Here is a 13,596-nt window from a genome sequence, read left to right on the forward strand (position 1 = left end):
GTGGAGGAGTCGGTTTATACCGCGCACTGGGAAAAAAAAAATAAAGTTTGCACTGAGATGAATCGATTTCTAAAAAAAAACAAAAAAAAACACACGTTTTAACCAGTTGGCATTTCGTTGTAATCCGAATTATTTAGCCCTTGCAGTAGCAGCCCTGTAACGTGTTTCAGCTCGTTATGTTCATATTGCTTTAGCACTAATGAATCTACGCAGAGACTTTAAGCACCTCCCACACATCAGTACCTTTAACTCCTGCAGATTCAGACCAAACCAACTGCTGAGCAGAGTCCAGTCTGAGGGAAACACGCAGCATTCTTGCATAAATGTCTGTTAGAGCAGAATAGTGGTAACTAGTGATAAATGAGCCCAGTGTTAAATGCATTTGGAGAACTCCGCTGCCTGGAATTTTCCACCCGATTAAAGCAGGAATAACAACACCCTTCCTGGTTGTCTCTGCACACTGTTACTTGGGAACCGTTTGGACTGAGAATTGTGGGTTCCTGCCTTGAGGTCAGGTGGTTCCACAGTACAGGGTCGTCAGAGCAGAGACTCCTCTAAGACTTGCCTGCGTTGGCCACAAATGGTACTGAACCGAACAGATCCTCCGGTGGAAGAGCTGTAGACGGTGTGGGGTCGGTTTCCGCGCTGGCTGTTCTGTCCTCGGGCTTCTCTGTTTGGAGAGGTTCACAAAGAGGACGATCAGCAGATCGTCCACAGATACAAACACAAATAGGTTCTGTCTGTCTGTGCAGAACTTTCTCCTTATATAAAACGGTGCAAATTCTGTAGAAAAGGAGTGAAAAGGTCACTTGCTTGCTCTGAGCATGTCGAACTCTCGGTCGATCAGCTCCTCCTCGGTCAGTTTCGAGAAGTTATCCTCTCCAAAAGGGTTCCAGCCTGACATGTCCGGCGGGTAACTGATGGTCCTGCTGCTGCTCTGAGAGGTTGGGGTAATACCGTCGGTGGCCAGCAGGGGGTTTCTACTGCAGAGAGAGAAGAACACGAGAGTTTAGCAGGAACAAATGTTCCTACAGCCAGCTTTAGAAGGCTGTAAAATAAACCAGTAAAAATCTGCACTTGGTTGCAAACGTATTCACACCCTCTGAACTTCATTATGTGTCAAACTCAAAATTCAAGATACTTTATATGGATTTTATGCAAAAGAACAGAAAATGGACAGAAAAATTATACAATTTCAAAAATATGACAAGTTTTATTCAGCCCCCCTTACTGATACAACATCAGGTGCAACCAACTGTCTGGAGTAGGGCTGCTGTGTGTAATTTAATCTCTATAAATCCAGCAGTTCTGAACATCAGAGAACAAACAGCATCTTGAAGACCAACAGCAGACAGGTCAGAAGTTTAAAGAAGAGTTGGGTTCTACAGCTCAGGTGTTAGAGTCTGCTGATACAACAGCTATTAGTCAATCCTGCCACAAATCTGGTCCTGATGGAAGAGTCCCCTGTAGGGGGACACAGCAGACATGTAGAAGAAGACGCTCTCGGGCACTGGTGGGGGCAGCATCATGCTGTGGGAATGTTTTTCTTCAGCACAACCTGAAGCTGGTCAAAGTTAATGGGAAAATGAATGGAGCTGAATGAAGGGCAATCCTGGAAGAGAAGCCGTTCACCTTCCAGCAGGATGACGACCCTAAACATGCAGCCAGAACTACAATGGGATGATTCAGATCAAAGCAGATTCATGTCAGAATGGCCCAGTCAAAGTCCAGGCCTTAATCCAATGAAGAATGTGCAGCAAGATTTAAAAATGTTATTCTACAAAATATTGACTCATGTGGCTGAACATTTTTGAAAATCTTCAATTGTGCAGTTGAGGTTGTGATATGAAAAGGTTCATGGGGTGTAAATAGTTTTGCAAAGTCCTGTATGCATGATAACCTGAGCAGGTAGATCCAAATGGAGAAACAGAAACCAACACCAGACCCTTAATGAGACGCATGCACATTTCTGTAATTCCTTTCTCCTTTTCTGCTTCTAGGAGGGGTTGTTTGAAGGTTGTTGATCCTGGGTGAGACTTCTCAGCTACAGAGAAGCTAACCAAGGATCTGCTGTTTGTTCTTAGTGTCTGTAATCCTGACCCAAGTCGTTCATTCACAGAAGACATGAGGTCTTCATGAAGGTACCGTGCAAAAAAGGTATGCTTTGTCTATGTGTCTATAGATACGAGGGTTACCTGGGGTTAGTGTATGGGGCTTCTCCAGGGGATGGTCCACCGATAGGTCCAGCTCCAGCTCCCAATCCAGTTCCGGATCCAGCAGTGGGAGTGGTAGCATTATAAGAACCCAGAGGGATCTGGAATTCAAGAGGGGAAGACATATAGGGAAGAGGCTGCTGAGCGGGATGCTGCTGCTGCTGATGATGATGATGCTGCTGGACAAAAGCCTGTTGGTACTGGTGCAGCTGTTAGGGAAGGAAGAGAAGGAGAAGAGGGGGACGGGAATGAAGGACGGACCATTGACTTCATGGTGCATAATGATGAGATGTTGTTAGAAACCAGTTCTGGTTTTGGAAAGCTGGGGACATGGTGGTAGGGAAGGATGAAGGAATGAAAGTCAAAGAGCAGAAGACAGAAACTGAAAACAATCAGATTCAACATGCAGGGAAGATCCTGTCAGATAAACAGAAATCTGCGCTTTTTTCATGCATCCTTAACTCTGCATGTTGGTTGCTCACATTGCCGTGATGTTTTTTAATATTTAGCTTGATATCATGAAAACATATTTCAAACCTGCAAAACCTCCATGATTTTTCCTGCTTAGCAGGTCTAAGTTTACACTGAAAAGCTGCCTTTAAATGTTCAGCAGGTATCTGGGGAATAAAAGCTGAGGGCTCCTAACCCCCCCCCCCTCCCTCCTGTGTATGTCGATACAAAGCGCAGACAGAAACGCTCGATTTCCACCCTCTGTTCGATCCCCTAGTGGCTTTGCTCGGACCAGATTGCTTCTGAAATAAAGCAGATGGTGCGTGTTCGGTGGGAGAGATGGGCTAAAAATTGCGCCGCCTTTACGCCGCACATTTGGGGGACCTGTGTTTGTGTGTTTGGTTCAGGAGCTGCGTAAATACCATTTCTCTGAATGTTTGGAGAGATTGAGTAGGAAGTTTGAGCGTCTGTTTCTGATGCTGCTTGGCACAAGCGAGGGGAGATTTGAGTGAAGGAGGACTTGCTGCCAGTTTTGGGAGCAGAGAAAAGCAAACTTGAGCCATTCTGACATTAAATGAAATATGCAGCTCGGTGATATTTCATGCTGCGCCTCCATGTGTTTCACTGTCATTTGATCAAACTATTTACTGCAGTTTTGGGTGAAATCTGCCCTGAAATTCTGTCACAACTCAAGAGAGAGAGCTTTAACGGGACACAAAGCAATAAACTCAGTCTGATGGGTGTTTATCTCAGACAGGACGGAGACCATGGATCTTTGCTTTGCCAGAACTCACCATGGCAGCATATTGAGCCTGAGCAACCTGCTGCTGATACATCGGCTGCATCATCATCTGCTGCTGCTGGAGCAGAGCCTGCTGGTGCTGAAGCTGCAGGGACTGCTGCACTGCCTGTTGGTACTGACAGATGATGGAAAGACATCTAAGCATCTTTACAAAAGACACAACAAGTATTGACAGTATCTGTGTTTTTGTGGTAAAACTGCAGAGGTGTAGTTGTGTAAAAAATAATAGCAGTAAGTAAAGTTCAAAGTGCTTTAGCTGTAGATAAATAGTTCAAATCTCGGTAAGGTTTCTGTGAACTGCTTCATGTCTGAGTCTACCAGCTTCTGGCACCTCTGAACAGGAATTCCAGGCCAGGATGATTGGACTACGTTTCACTGTTCCTCAGCATATCTTGTATTTGTGTCAGAAACGTCTTGCCTGATGCCACCCTATTCATTTTCTATTGGATTGAGGTTCTGGGTACAAGGCTGGGAGATACATAGGTTTGTTCGATCAACCATGCAGCTCTCTTACTGGTGTGTTTTGGGATCGTTGCTGTGTTGTAACATCCATTTCGAGGGCATTTCCTCTTCAGCATTAAGGCAACATGATGCATTTAAATTGATCCCCGATATGAAATAAATATGCCCAACACCAAAGTATGAGAAGCATCTCCTTATCATGATGCCTAAAGCCGTGTTTCCACAACGTACTGTGACTTGAATTCATTGTTTGGAGGAAGTCATTAAGTTCTCATCTGTCTAGACCCAATAAGTCAATTTCATAAATTCATAAAAGTTTCACTATTTCTCTTTAAGGTAGTCAATGTGTTCTTTGACGGATTAAATCTGCTCAAAATATATATTTTTAAATAATATATTGTAGTTATGTTTGATAACCCTGGAGCTGATTATTGGCTGAGTTGGAGAAGCTCCTCAGGAAGGCCAGCTCTGTCCTAGGATGTCCTGTTGACCCAGTGGAGGTTAGTGGGAGACAGCAGGACAATAACATCACTGTCGGACGATGTCTCCCACCCCATGCATGAAGCTGTTGCTGAACTGGGAGCTCCTTCAGTGAAAGACTGCTGCATCCTAGGTGCACAAAGGAGCATTATCACGGGTCCTTCCTCCCAGCAGCTGTTGAATTATCCTACTTAGCTCCTCGTTTCTTGCTATTTTAATAACTGTACAGTAATTTTTCTTGGGTTGTGAAATTGCCCTTTCTTTACAGTCTCTTATTCCATATTTTTATTATTATTTTTAACTTCGTGTGAATCTGCATGCTTCCAGTACTCTGTCACTTTGCTGCTGGTACACTTCAATTTCCCCACTGAGGGACAAAGGATCATTTCTATTCTGTTGTTATTGGTTGAGGCATTTTTGCCAGTCTTTGCTCCACTGGGATGATCATTTTTAATTTTTTCAGTTCTTTCCGGTTTTGGTTTATATTTCAAAGGTCATTTTAACTCAGCAAGCTACCATTATCTGTGCTTCTTTAGGTGTTCCCCGCTTTCCAATCAACGTTTTAAACAAAGTACGCTGTTCCTCTGAACAATGTTTACCCAGAATTTCAGAAAGGAACACACTTAGCCTGTGTGTGTAACATTCATAGCCTTCATCCCTAAATAAGTACCAACCTGTTGGTTTGCAGAATGAATGAACTCACTGACTGAAGTCCACACTGCTATCATTATTATATATAATAACACACTCTGTTTTAAATAAGCATTCAGCCAAATCAGCAGCATGCACGTTACAACTACTGGTTTTCTGTAAATTATTTGCCTGGTAAAAAATAATTGGTCTGGTCAGTGATGGCAAAGATTTTTGATATTTTGGACTCAACTGTACCTGCAAGTATTGCAGCTGCTGAGCGTTTGCGTGTTGCTGCTGCACCGCTTGTTGTTGTTGAAGCTGCTGGAGGCGCAGGTCACCAGGCTGGAGCTGCTGCAGGACGCGGTGCTGCTGGCTGCTAGGCGCTGTCTGCACGGACGGCTGACCCGATCCAGGAGTGGGAGCTGAACAGACGCAAGGACAGTTTTTTTTTTTTTATATCAAATAATGATAACTCGAGTAAATACAAAATACCGTTATCAAATGTTGATTTAATCTGTTAGTTAAAAAGCTTTTCAAACCAGCCTGGACCTATGTGAAGACAGGGCCAGGTTGGGTCCAAATCTTGTGTTCTCTTCCAAATTACTGTTCTGCATCTATAGGTATGAACCTATTAAAGGGGAAAGTTGTTGGCGTATGAAAATGTCTGACCGACCTTTCTGGCCGTTGCTGACTGGTGCTGAAGGCACGGTCATTTTGACAGGAGTGACGGTGTTGGTGAGCGGCAGGACGTTGCTGTTTGCAGCCTTCGGCCTCTGCCTGGGAGCTATGGATGTTTCCGTTGGACCCACGGAGTCCGTTATCCTGGAACAAAATAAAGACAATCAAGAATCTCACCTTCCTTTTTAGCATCACAACCTCCAGAATGTGTCAGTCTCAAACCTTTACGTCCATTTTAACATAGAAAATACTAAAAGGTCACCATGAATTCATGGCTGATATTTATACAGTGGATGGACTTTAAATACAGCACCTGTAAAAAACAGAAACCGGAAAGGAAGGACACAAGGAAGGAAAGCAGGAAGGAAGGATACAAGGAAGGAAGGATACTAGGAAGGCAGGAATGAAAGAAGGTAGAAATAAGAAAAATCTCAGTAGGGAGGACGGAAAGAAGAATAAAGGAAGGAAAACACAAGGAAAGGAAGGAAGGACATAAGGAAGTAAGAAAGGAAGGTATGACAAGAAAACAAAGAATGCTTCAAGGAACAAAAGAAAGCAGGATAAAAAAATGCAAGACAAAAGATAAGGAAGGACATGAAGAAACAGGAAAGAAGGACTTGGAGGAGAGAGGGTTTGAGGAAGGACAGAAGGACGATAAAAAGAAGAAGGACCCAAGAAAGAAAGGAAAGAATAATAGGAGGAAGGACACAATAAAGAAAAAAGGCAAGAAAGGGAGGAAGGGTACAAGGAAGAAACAAAAAGTAAAGAAGGACCTGAGGATGGAGGGAGGATAGGATAGAAGAAAGGTGTAAAGAGAGGGGAAAGGAAGAGCAGGAGGGATTTAAACACAATAAATAATAATAAGGAACCTGGAGAAACATCGATTTGTTCCTCCATCACAGGATGAGTTCATGTACCTGGCTTTAGTCATACTCTTCTTAGCAGCGACCTCACTGGCTGTTAGAGGCTCAGGAAGCGATGTTGGGATGGGAGAGTTCTGGGAAAAGGAAAAGGGTCCCAGTCAACCACTGCAGATATTAGATACGTCCCACCTGACTAATTCCAGCAACGTACCGAGAGGTTCGGGACTGGGCATTCTCTTCCAGCTAATTTAAAGGCAAAGTAGGACACCTGGTAGATGTCTGGTCTCTTCTCCTGGTCCGGCTCAAGCATATATCCTGAAAAACACGGAGGTTGATTCATTAATGTGTAGCTCATCTCTTTGGCCACAAGAGGGAGGCGCTGCGTAAGCCTTTAAAGGACAAGCTCAGCTGCAGGATCTTGTTTAGGGAGGTGTAATCATTCAGAGCGCCCAACCCGTCTTGACTGACAGCCTTCGACTGGTTCAAACAGGAACAAGTTGTGCAAAAGCAGAACACAGAAGAATAAACCAGCCTCAGATGTTGAAAATGTACTCCACAAATCACACTCCAGCCAATGAGAGAGAAGAAAACAAAATAGTTCAGAACCAGAACCCACAACTGGGTTTGCGTAGTTTAAGTTTAATTGCATGTTTGCCTCAAACATTAAAAATATTTAAGAGCCTAAACTCACTGAGGCTCATTGACACAGAAAAGGAGCAGCAGAGGGGTTGTAAACAGAGACAGACGGATCACATCAGAACCAGTGCGAACACACGTTCTGACCATGATGGATCTTCTGCTAGACTTACTGATTAAGCAGTGCAGTTTGGTGGAGAATTTGGAGTTATCTGGAACGATAAAGGTCGCGTCACATATGGCAACCTGACTCTCCCCAAATGGAAGTGTGAAGAAACACAGCTTGTACAACAAGCATCCGAGCGCCTGTGGAGAAAACACAAGCAAGACCTACATTTAAAAACAGCATCTATTGTTCAACATATCGGTCACATAATGCTGGAAAAGTTTAATATCGATTCCGATAAATATTTCCCAGAGATCTATTAAGCATCAGTCATAGTCAGAGTTCTGCCCAGCTTGCAGATAACGGCGAGTTTAAAATGTCCCACAAAATCTACAATGGAGATATCCAGCCATTTAAAAAACGTTTCAAATCAGCAAACATACTGCAGCTGTATAAAATACACTGATGGCTATTAATGGGATCTGCAGCAAATATTTCTCAGTTTCTGTTCATTAAACATTGTTAGATTTCTTACTGCATTCTAAAACATTATGTTAAAAACCAGCCATAAACTGGTCCTTTAGTGGCACCAACAGCAGCGTGCTGCAGACTTTCATGTAGTTTCCTATTTCCCTGTAGATGCATTTAATGACAGAAGCAACATTAGAAAGTTAAGAATCTGATCACTAGAAGCAACCTGCAGGGTTACCACCTAATTATGTCAAAATATCATCGCAGATTAAAATGGATGCATGGACGGACAAAAGATGGATGGATGAATGAATGAGTGAAGGAATGGTTGGATGGATGGTCATCCAACAGGCAAACTAAAAGATAAAAATGTTTTTTCCTTCTACATTTCCTTTTTCCTTTACTCATCCAGAACTGAGAAACATACATCAAATTTCTCACCTTTCCTGACTGTGAAGGGACCCTGAGGGAAATCATTAAGCTTTCAGATAACAGAGCCTTAAGATCCAACAGAGGAAAACATTTCATATTTTAGGAAATACTGTAGGTGCAAATGATTGCCAGTAGGTGGCAGAGTTGTACCATTTGACTGGATTAAAATCTGAATTTATTAAAGCAAGAAAGTGAAATAAAACTACAAGTAATCATATCTTAGTATTAGAAAGTGATATATAATATATAATGTAGAATATTCTGTAATTCTGTGCAATAGTTTTAAATGTGGACACAAACTAGTAAAACATTTTTGTGGAGAAAAGAGGCTGTATGGTGACTGCAAGGAGTTCATTGCACTCAGCGTTAAAATATGTAGTTTCAATCATCTACAGATTAATTTCAGAGCAACTGGAAAAGCTAGCGTAAAAAATACAATATTATTGAAATAAGTGTTTGAGAAACTAATCAAAATTTTCCCTATTAAACAACATAATAGCCAAAATCTGAATAAATGCTGAATAAATTCTTTAATTTAGGATTAAGATGTTCTGAAAAAGTCAAGCTGAAGATGCGCAATATTAGACTTCAAAACATAAAATCTGTGTGATACAAAGAGGCTTAATACAGAACTGTTGGATAGCAACAATATTCAGACTTAAAAATCAGTAGCATCACGGGGAAGCACTCAAGCTGCTAACTCAAGCTCCTCAGCAGAGAATAAATGTTGTTCATGTCGCTGCATACAGCGCTGCTTTTAAATTCACATGCATTCAGAAGCAGCTAAAGTTGCCTCAGGCACACTGACGACTGAAACATCTAAGAATTAGTCTCAAAAACTAGGGAGGAATTTCCTTTTTCCACAGTTATCTAGTCAATAAGTCCCATCTGATGCAAAACTAAAGTCATTTATAATCCAAACTTTTCAGGATGCACAGATAAATCAAGAGACATTTACCCAAGGTCTAATGTCTAAAAGTGGCTAAAAACAGGAAGTCAGTCCACATGGGGAAAGTCTTCTGCTTTTATGCAAAGCTGCAAAACAAACGAGTGTCCTGATGCAGCAAATACTTTCAGCAGCTACGTCTTCTAGAGCATGGTCAGACCGGCTGCTGGCCCAGGCTCTTGTTTTCACACGTTTAAAACTGAATCAAGGTCCTGAGCCGGGCCTCTCAGGGGAAAACAGTGATAAGGCAGGACAGAGCTGTAGGTTTGCTAGGTTATGGAGGAAAGACCGTAGGAAAGCAGGAGTAAGCAAAACGCCCAGGCTGAGCAGGGAGAAGAGGAACCTGTTGGGTCAGAGTGACACGTAGAGAAAAAAAACAGAACGGCGTTCACTCAGTTACAGAAACACAGACAGAGTCAGAGCTTACCCAGATATCTGCCTTAGTGGTGATGGCTTTTCCTGCGTACAAGTTAATCATCTCCGGGGCCCGATATGAGAGGGTTGTGTACCTATGAGATACAACAACAGGAAGCCTTCAGTGACGGGTCAACGTTCAGACAACTGAGCGTCAAAGACGGAGAAAATTCAGCTCGTTTTCTCACTTATCCCAGAACTCCAAACCAAATGGACTTAATGAACCGATCAGCTCAGTTTAGTCTTCACCTTGACGCCTAATCTGCCTAAAATAAAACACTAATTTTATTGTTTTCACAATGAAACAAAATAAGCCACGATGGAAATAAATACATTAAGTCAGACCTTTAAGGTCAGCGTGTTGGTGAATCGTCACATTATACAATAATCTCATTTACAGAGACAGGAGAAGCAGAAATACTAAAAGTGTTATGGTTCAGAGTTCTCCTCAACCTAGAAAATACCAATGTCAATCATCCACTGGCCAATTGTCACTTACTGACATCACTATGAATAAATGTAACTTAGGAGAATTTATTCTTTACTGTTTTGGTAATCAAAGTTCCACAAAACTTTGATTAGCTTCCCATGACTTTGTTTCCTTGGGGTAGGAATGTGATGGGAAACAGGCTTCGTTCTCATAGCTACTCTAGAAAATGGGAAAGACAAGACTCTTCTAAACTAGTCCATTTCTGTCCCAACATCACAAGGATAAAGTTATGCACCCGACACCACCTGTCAGGTATGGTGGAGGATCTGTTATGCTGTGGGCCTGTTTCTCTTCCATATGCCCCAGGAACCTTGCAAGAGTGCATGGTATCATGAAAGACCTGGACAATAGTAGAGTCTATTTGCAGGATAGTGGTGTTTCAGCCTTACTCTATACCCACCTCAGTCCCTGCAGGAGATTATTGAGTTAAAAACAATAATTTCTTATTAATAATCTATTTTTTCCTAATGATTGTACTAAGATTTAATTGTTGCATTTTTGAGATTGTGCTGGCTCCACTTTGTTTTATCAGTTCTTGGCTTTAAACCCAAAGAACATTATTATTTTTTTTTTTTTTACATCTGGTGAATGCCCGACTGCGTTTAGCAGCTCGTTTTCCATCTCTGAGCATCTCTAGTCCTGGGTGATGATTGGGTCTGATTATCGAGCTGAAAACCTTTCTGATGTGAGAGCGGGAAAGCTGACCAGAAAGAGAAGCTATAAATAGGAACCACTGTGTTTGCAGTAATGCATGAATATCCAGCTGCAGAGAACACGTAATTAAAAGGCTGCGATGACTGTTCAACGCTCCTGGAAACAAGACTAAACTTGATCTTTTTTATTTCCCTAAGCCTGCGTAGGGAAACGGCCCCAAGATAACTGGGAATACAATTCATTTATTAGACGTACAGTTATACATCACATTCAATGATTTACATTAATTAATGATGCAGAAAGTGACGCCAAGATTTGAGCTTATAGCAGTGAGATGAGTCACTTTTGACTTCAACCATTTTACCACTAGAAATATTACATTTTCAATGAAAATAAATAAAATCTGTTTGCAAATCAAATTGAACATTTAAAGCAAAGTTCTGCCTGGGTCACCACAACCACAGTTCAAAGAGCTGATGGTTTCTCTGTGAATAATCTGGTGGAGAGGGCAGGTTTACACAGTCATTAACTGCTGATAAGCACCCAACGTTGCACTTTATTCCGGTTGTAAATGTGAGAACGTTAACAGGCCAGAGCTGAGCAGCCTTCCGAGATTTCACTTTGTGTAAATATTAAAACACACAAAGGAAAGCAGCAGAAGAAGCTTGCAGTGGTGACCACCTGATAATCCATGGGTCAATAAAGCCGTGTGCTGCTGCAGGAATGATGGGAGAGGGTTGTGTTGCTGCTGAGATCTGCTCCCTGTGTGACATTATATCAAGTCTGAATATCACTGGAAATGTACTTTACTATTATTCAATAATTGAGTCATTTTCAGATTTATTCCACACAGAGTCAAATATTTCAAGTGTCCATGTACTGTCCTGCATACGCAGTCAGTAATACGTCCTTTCCTTTATCCTCCTCGACACGTTAATGACTGGTAGCTCTTAAAGCACCGACTCCAGCTGCAGTCCGCGCCTCATCATTCTGCAAACTGCTGGCTTTTTTATCAATGACGTTATGTTATGGCCTACATGCTCATTGTTGGGGTAAGCCACCAAACATTTCTGTATTAATAATTCCTTATTGGTCACATCTACTATTTCAGTTTTCAGAGAAAAGAAACTTTGGGTTTAGTTTTGGGTCAAAATGAAGAGAAATGCCTCAGATTCATCACTCTGTGTGTAATAGATGTATATATTAGTTTCACTATTTTAATAAAGTTACTGCAATAAATCAACATTTTATTGATATTCAGATATATCGCCAAGACGACTTTTACTCGCCAAAGAAGGCAAAGCATAACAAAGCTGACATCAGGGACAAGTCCAGGTACTCACTTCTTTATCTCATCCTCCACAGCCGTCACTCCGTCTTTAAGTGGCAACAAAACCTTATGAGTGGAGCTGCCAAAGTCACACAGGACGTAGTTTCCCTGGTCGTTCAGAAGAATGTTTTCAACCTGGTAAAAGAAACGGAGAAGAGCTTGGAGTAGCGGTGAGAGGTGAGGAGAAATCCCAAACTAAGCTCCAAAATCATCCAAGAACTTTTCTATTTACCATCCACAGCTCTAGCTACAGCTGCAGATTACCTGGGTGTTCCTGGAAAAACATCATGGACCACAGGCTGCAGAACATTTATTATCTGTATAAATGTACAAATCATGAAACACCACAATACTTTATTTGGCATTTAAACTAAAACTACTTTAAACCCATCGGTTCAGAGGTTTAAAGGTCAGTAAACCTGTGAAAGTCCCACTTTTATTTTATTTAATATTTTGTGGCACTAGTGGCCTTAGTTCACAGTTGTCAAGCAGGAAACGTAAATGGGTCGCCTGCTCCACAGCTAGACCGCGAGCCGCACTGTTTTAACGTTTGCATGAGTGGACACTTAGTAATGGGTTCTGTCAGTAACTCAAAACCCAGAACTATCAATCAGTTGGAGGAAAAAAAGTCAAATCAAGCAAAGGACGTCAGATGAATGAAAATCATTGAAAAAAGATTTTTTTTTCTTTTCACAAATTCCGATTTTGTAATTTTTAAAATAATGGAATAAATGGAAAAATTAACAAACTCAAATATCTGTCCACACTGTTTTAAAAATCCCGTTCCATCCATCTTCAGACCGAGTAGGAACCACATTTACCAAACTGGATGACGTTTCCCAGCATCGTTCCTACTCTTTTTTTTTTTTTTTTGTCATAAATGCCATTTTTGTTTAGTACACTGTGTGGGAAAATGGTGTCAAAGGTCAGAGTCTAAAACAAACGCACATTTTAAAACACAAATAATGAAAGAAAGATACTCGCTTTGCAGGACAGTTTATTGATTTTTGAGGTCTGAGATCTTTATTTTAGGAGCACCAGGAAAGGAGATTCAAATGCAACTGAGTGGAAAATGTTAACAAGAAAAAGCAAATATGTTAGCATAGAAACCCAGAGAGGTTTAATATAAAGATTATTACACAAGACAGCAAGGACAGATGCTCAAAGTACAAAATAAGAAGAACATCTAATGCAACGACTGCTTGCATCTGCTGGCAGCCCAGGGTTAAAGGTTTTTTTTTGCACTCTCACTTCCCCTGGTGATGCGTGACTGGGCCTCCACGGTCTTTTGTGTCCCTGTAACGTTATGTAAGCTGTGTAGGCTGAACAGATGGATGGCAAACAGAGGACCGGCCTGTGGAGCTGAAGGGACCGCTCTGTTCAGAGGCTTGTCCAACTGGACCGAGCACAGCGGCCCACTGATGAGGAGAATCCAAACCAGGGTGGGAAACTACCACGAGACTCAGAGCATCAGCAGAGCAAAGGTGAATCTGGCTCTTATTCAGACAGTCAACACAAAATCCACCCTATGAAAAT

At 41.7% G+C, this 13,596-nt stretch overlaps 1 protein-coding gene across 3 annotated transcripts in view; it reads right to left on the reverse strand.

Annotated features, from left to right (window-relative positions):
- The window catches only part of bmp2k (BMP2 inducible kinase), a 51,457-nt gene that overhangs the window by 10,883 nt on the left and 26,978 nt on the right, over positions 1-13,596 (reverse strand). For 2 of the 3 annotated variants that reach the window (XM_047382216.1, XM_047382218.1), the window contains 11 exons: positions 12,074-12,195; positions 9,600-9,681; positions 7,391-7,523; positions 6,793-6,896; positions 6,636-6,715; positions 5,714-5,862; positions 5,296-5,462; positions 3,458-3,580; positions 2,196-2,422; positions 814-983; positions 566-670 (listed from right to left, as the gene is read on the reverse strand). In XM_047382216.1, the coding sequence (XP_047238172.1) occupies positions 566-670; positions 814-983; positions 2,196-2,422; positions 3,458-3,580; positions 5,296-5,462; positions 5,714-5,862; positions 6,636-6,715; positions 6,793-6,896; positions 7,391-7,523; positions 9,600-9,681; positions 12,074-12,195 (1,462 nt within the window). The remainder of the gene's footprint in view (positions 1-565; positions 671-813; positions 984-2,195; positions 2,423-3,457; positions 3,581-5,295; positions 5,463-5,713; positions 5,863-6,635; positions 6,716-6,792; positions 6,897-7,390; positions 7,524-9,599; positions 9,682-12,073; positions 12,196-13,596) is intronic. The other variant, XM_047382217.1, reaches the window with a different exon arrangement.

This window comes from Girardinichthys multiradiatus, chromosome 12, assembly GCF_021462225.1.
Source record: "Girardinichthys multiradiatus isolate DD_20200921_A chromosome 12, DD_fGirMul_XY1, whole genome shotgun sequence".
Classification (NCBI taxonomy): domain Eukaryota; kingdom Metazoa; phylum Chordata; class Actinopteri; order Cyprinodontiformes; family Goodeidae; genus Girardinichthys; species Girardinichthys multiradiatus.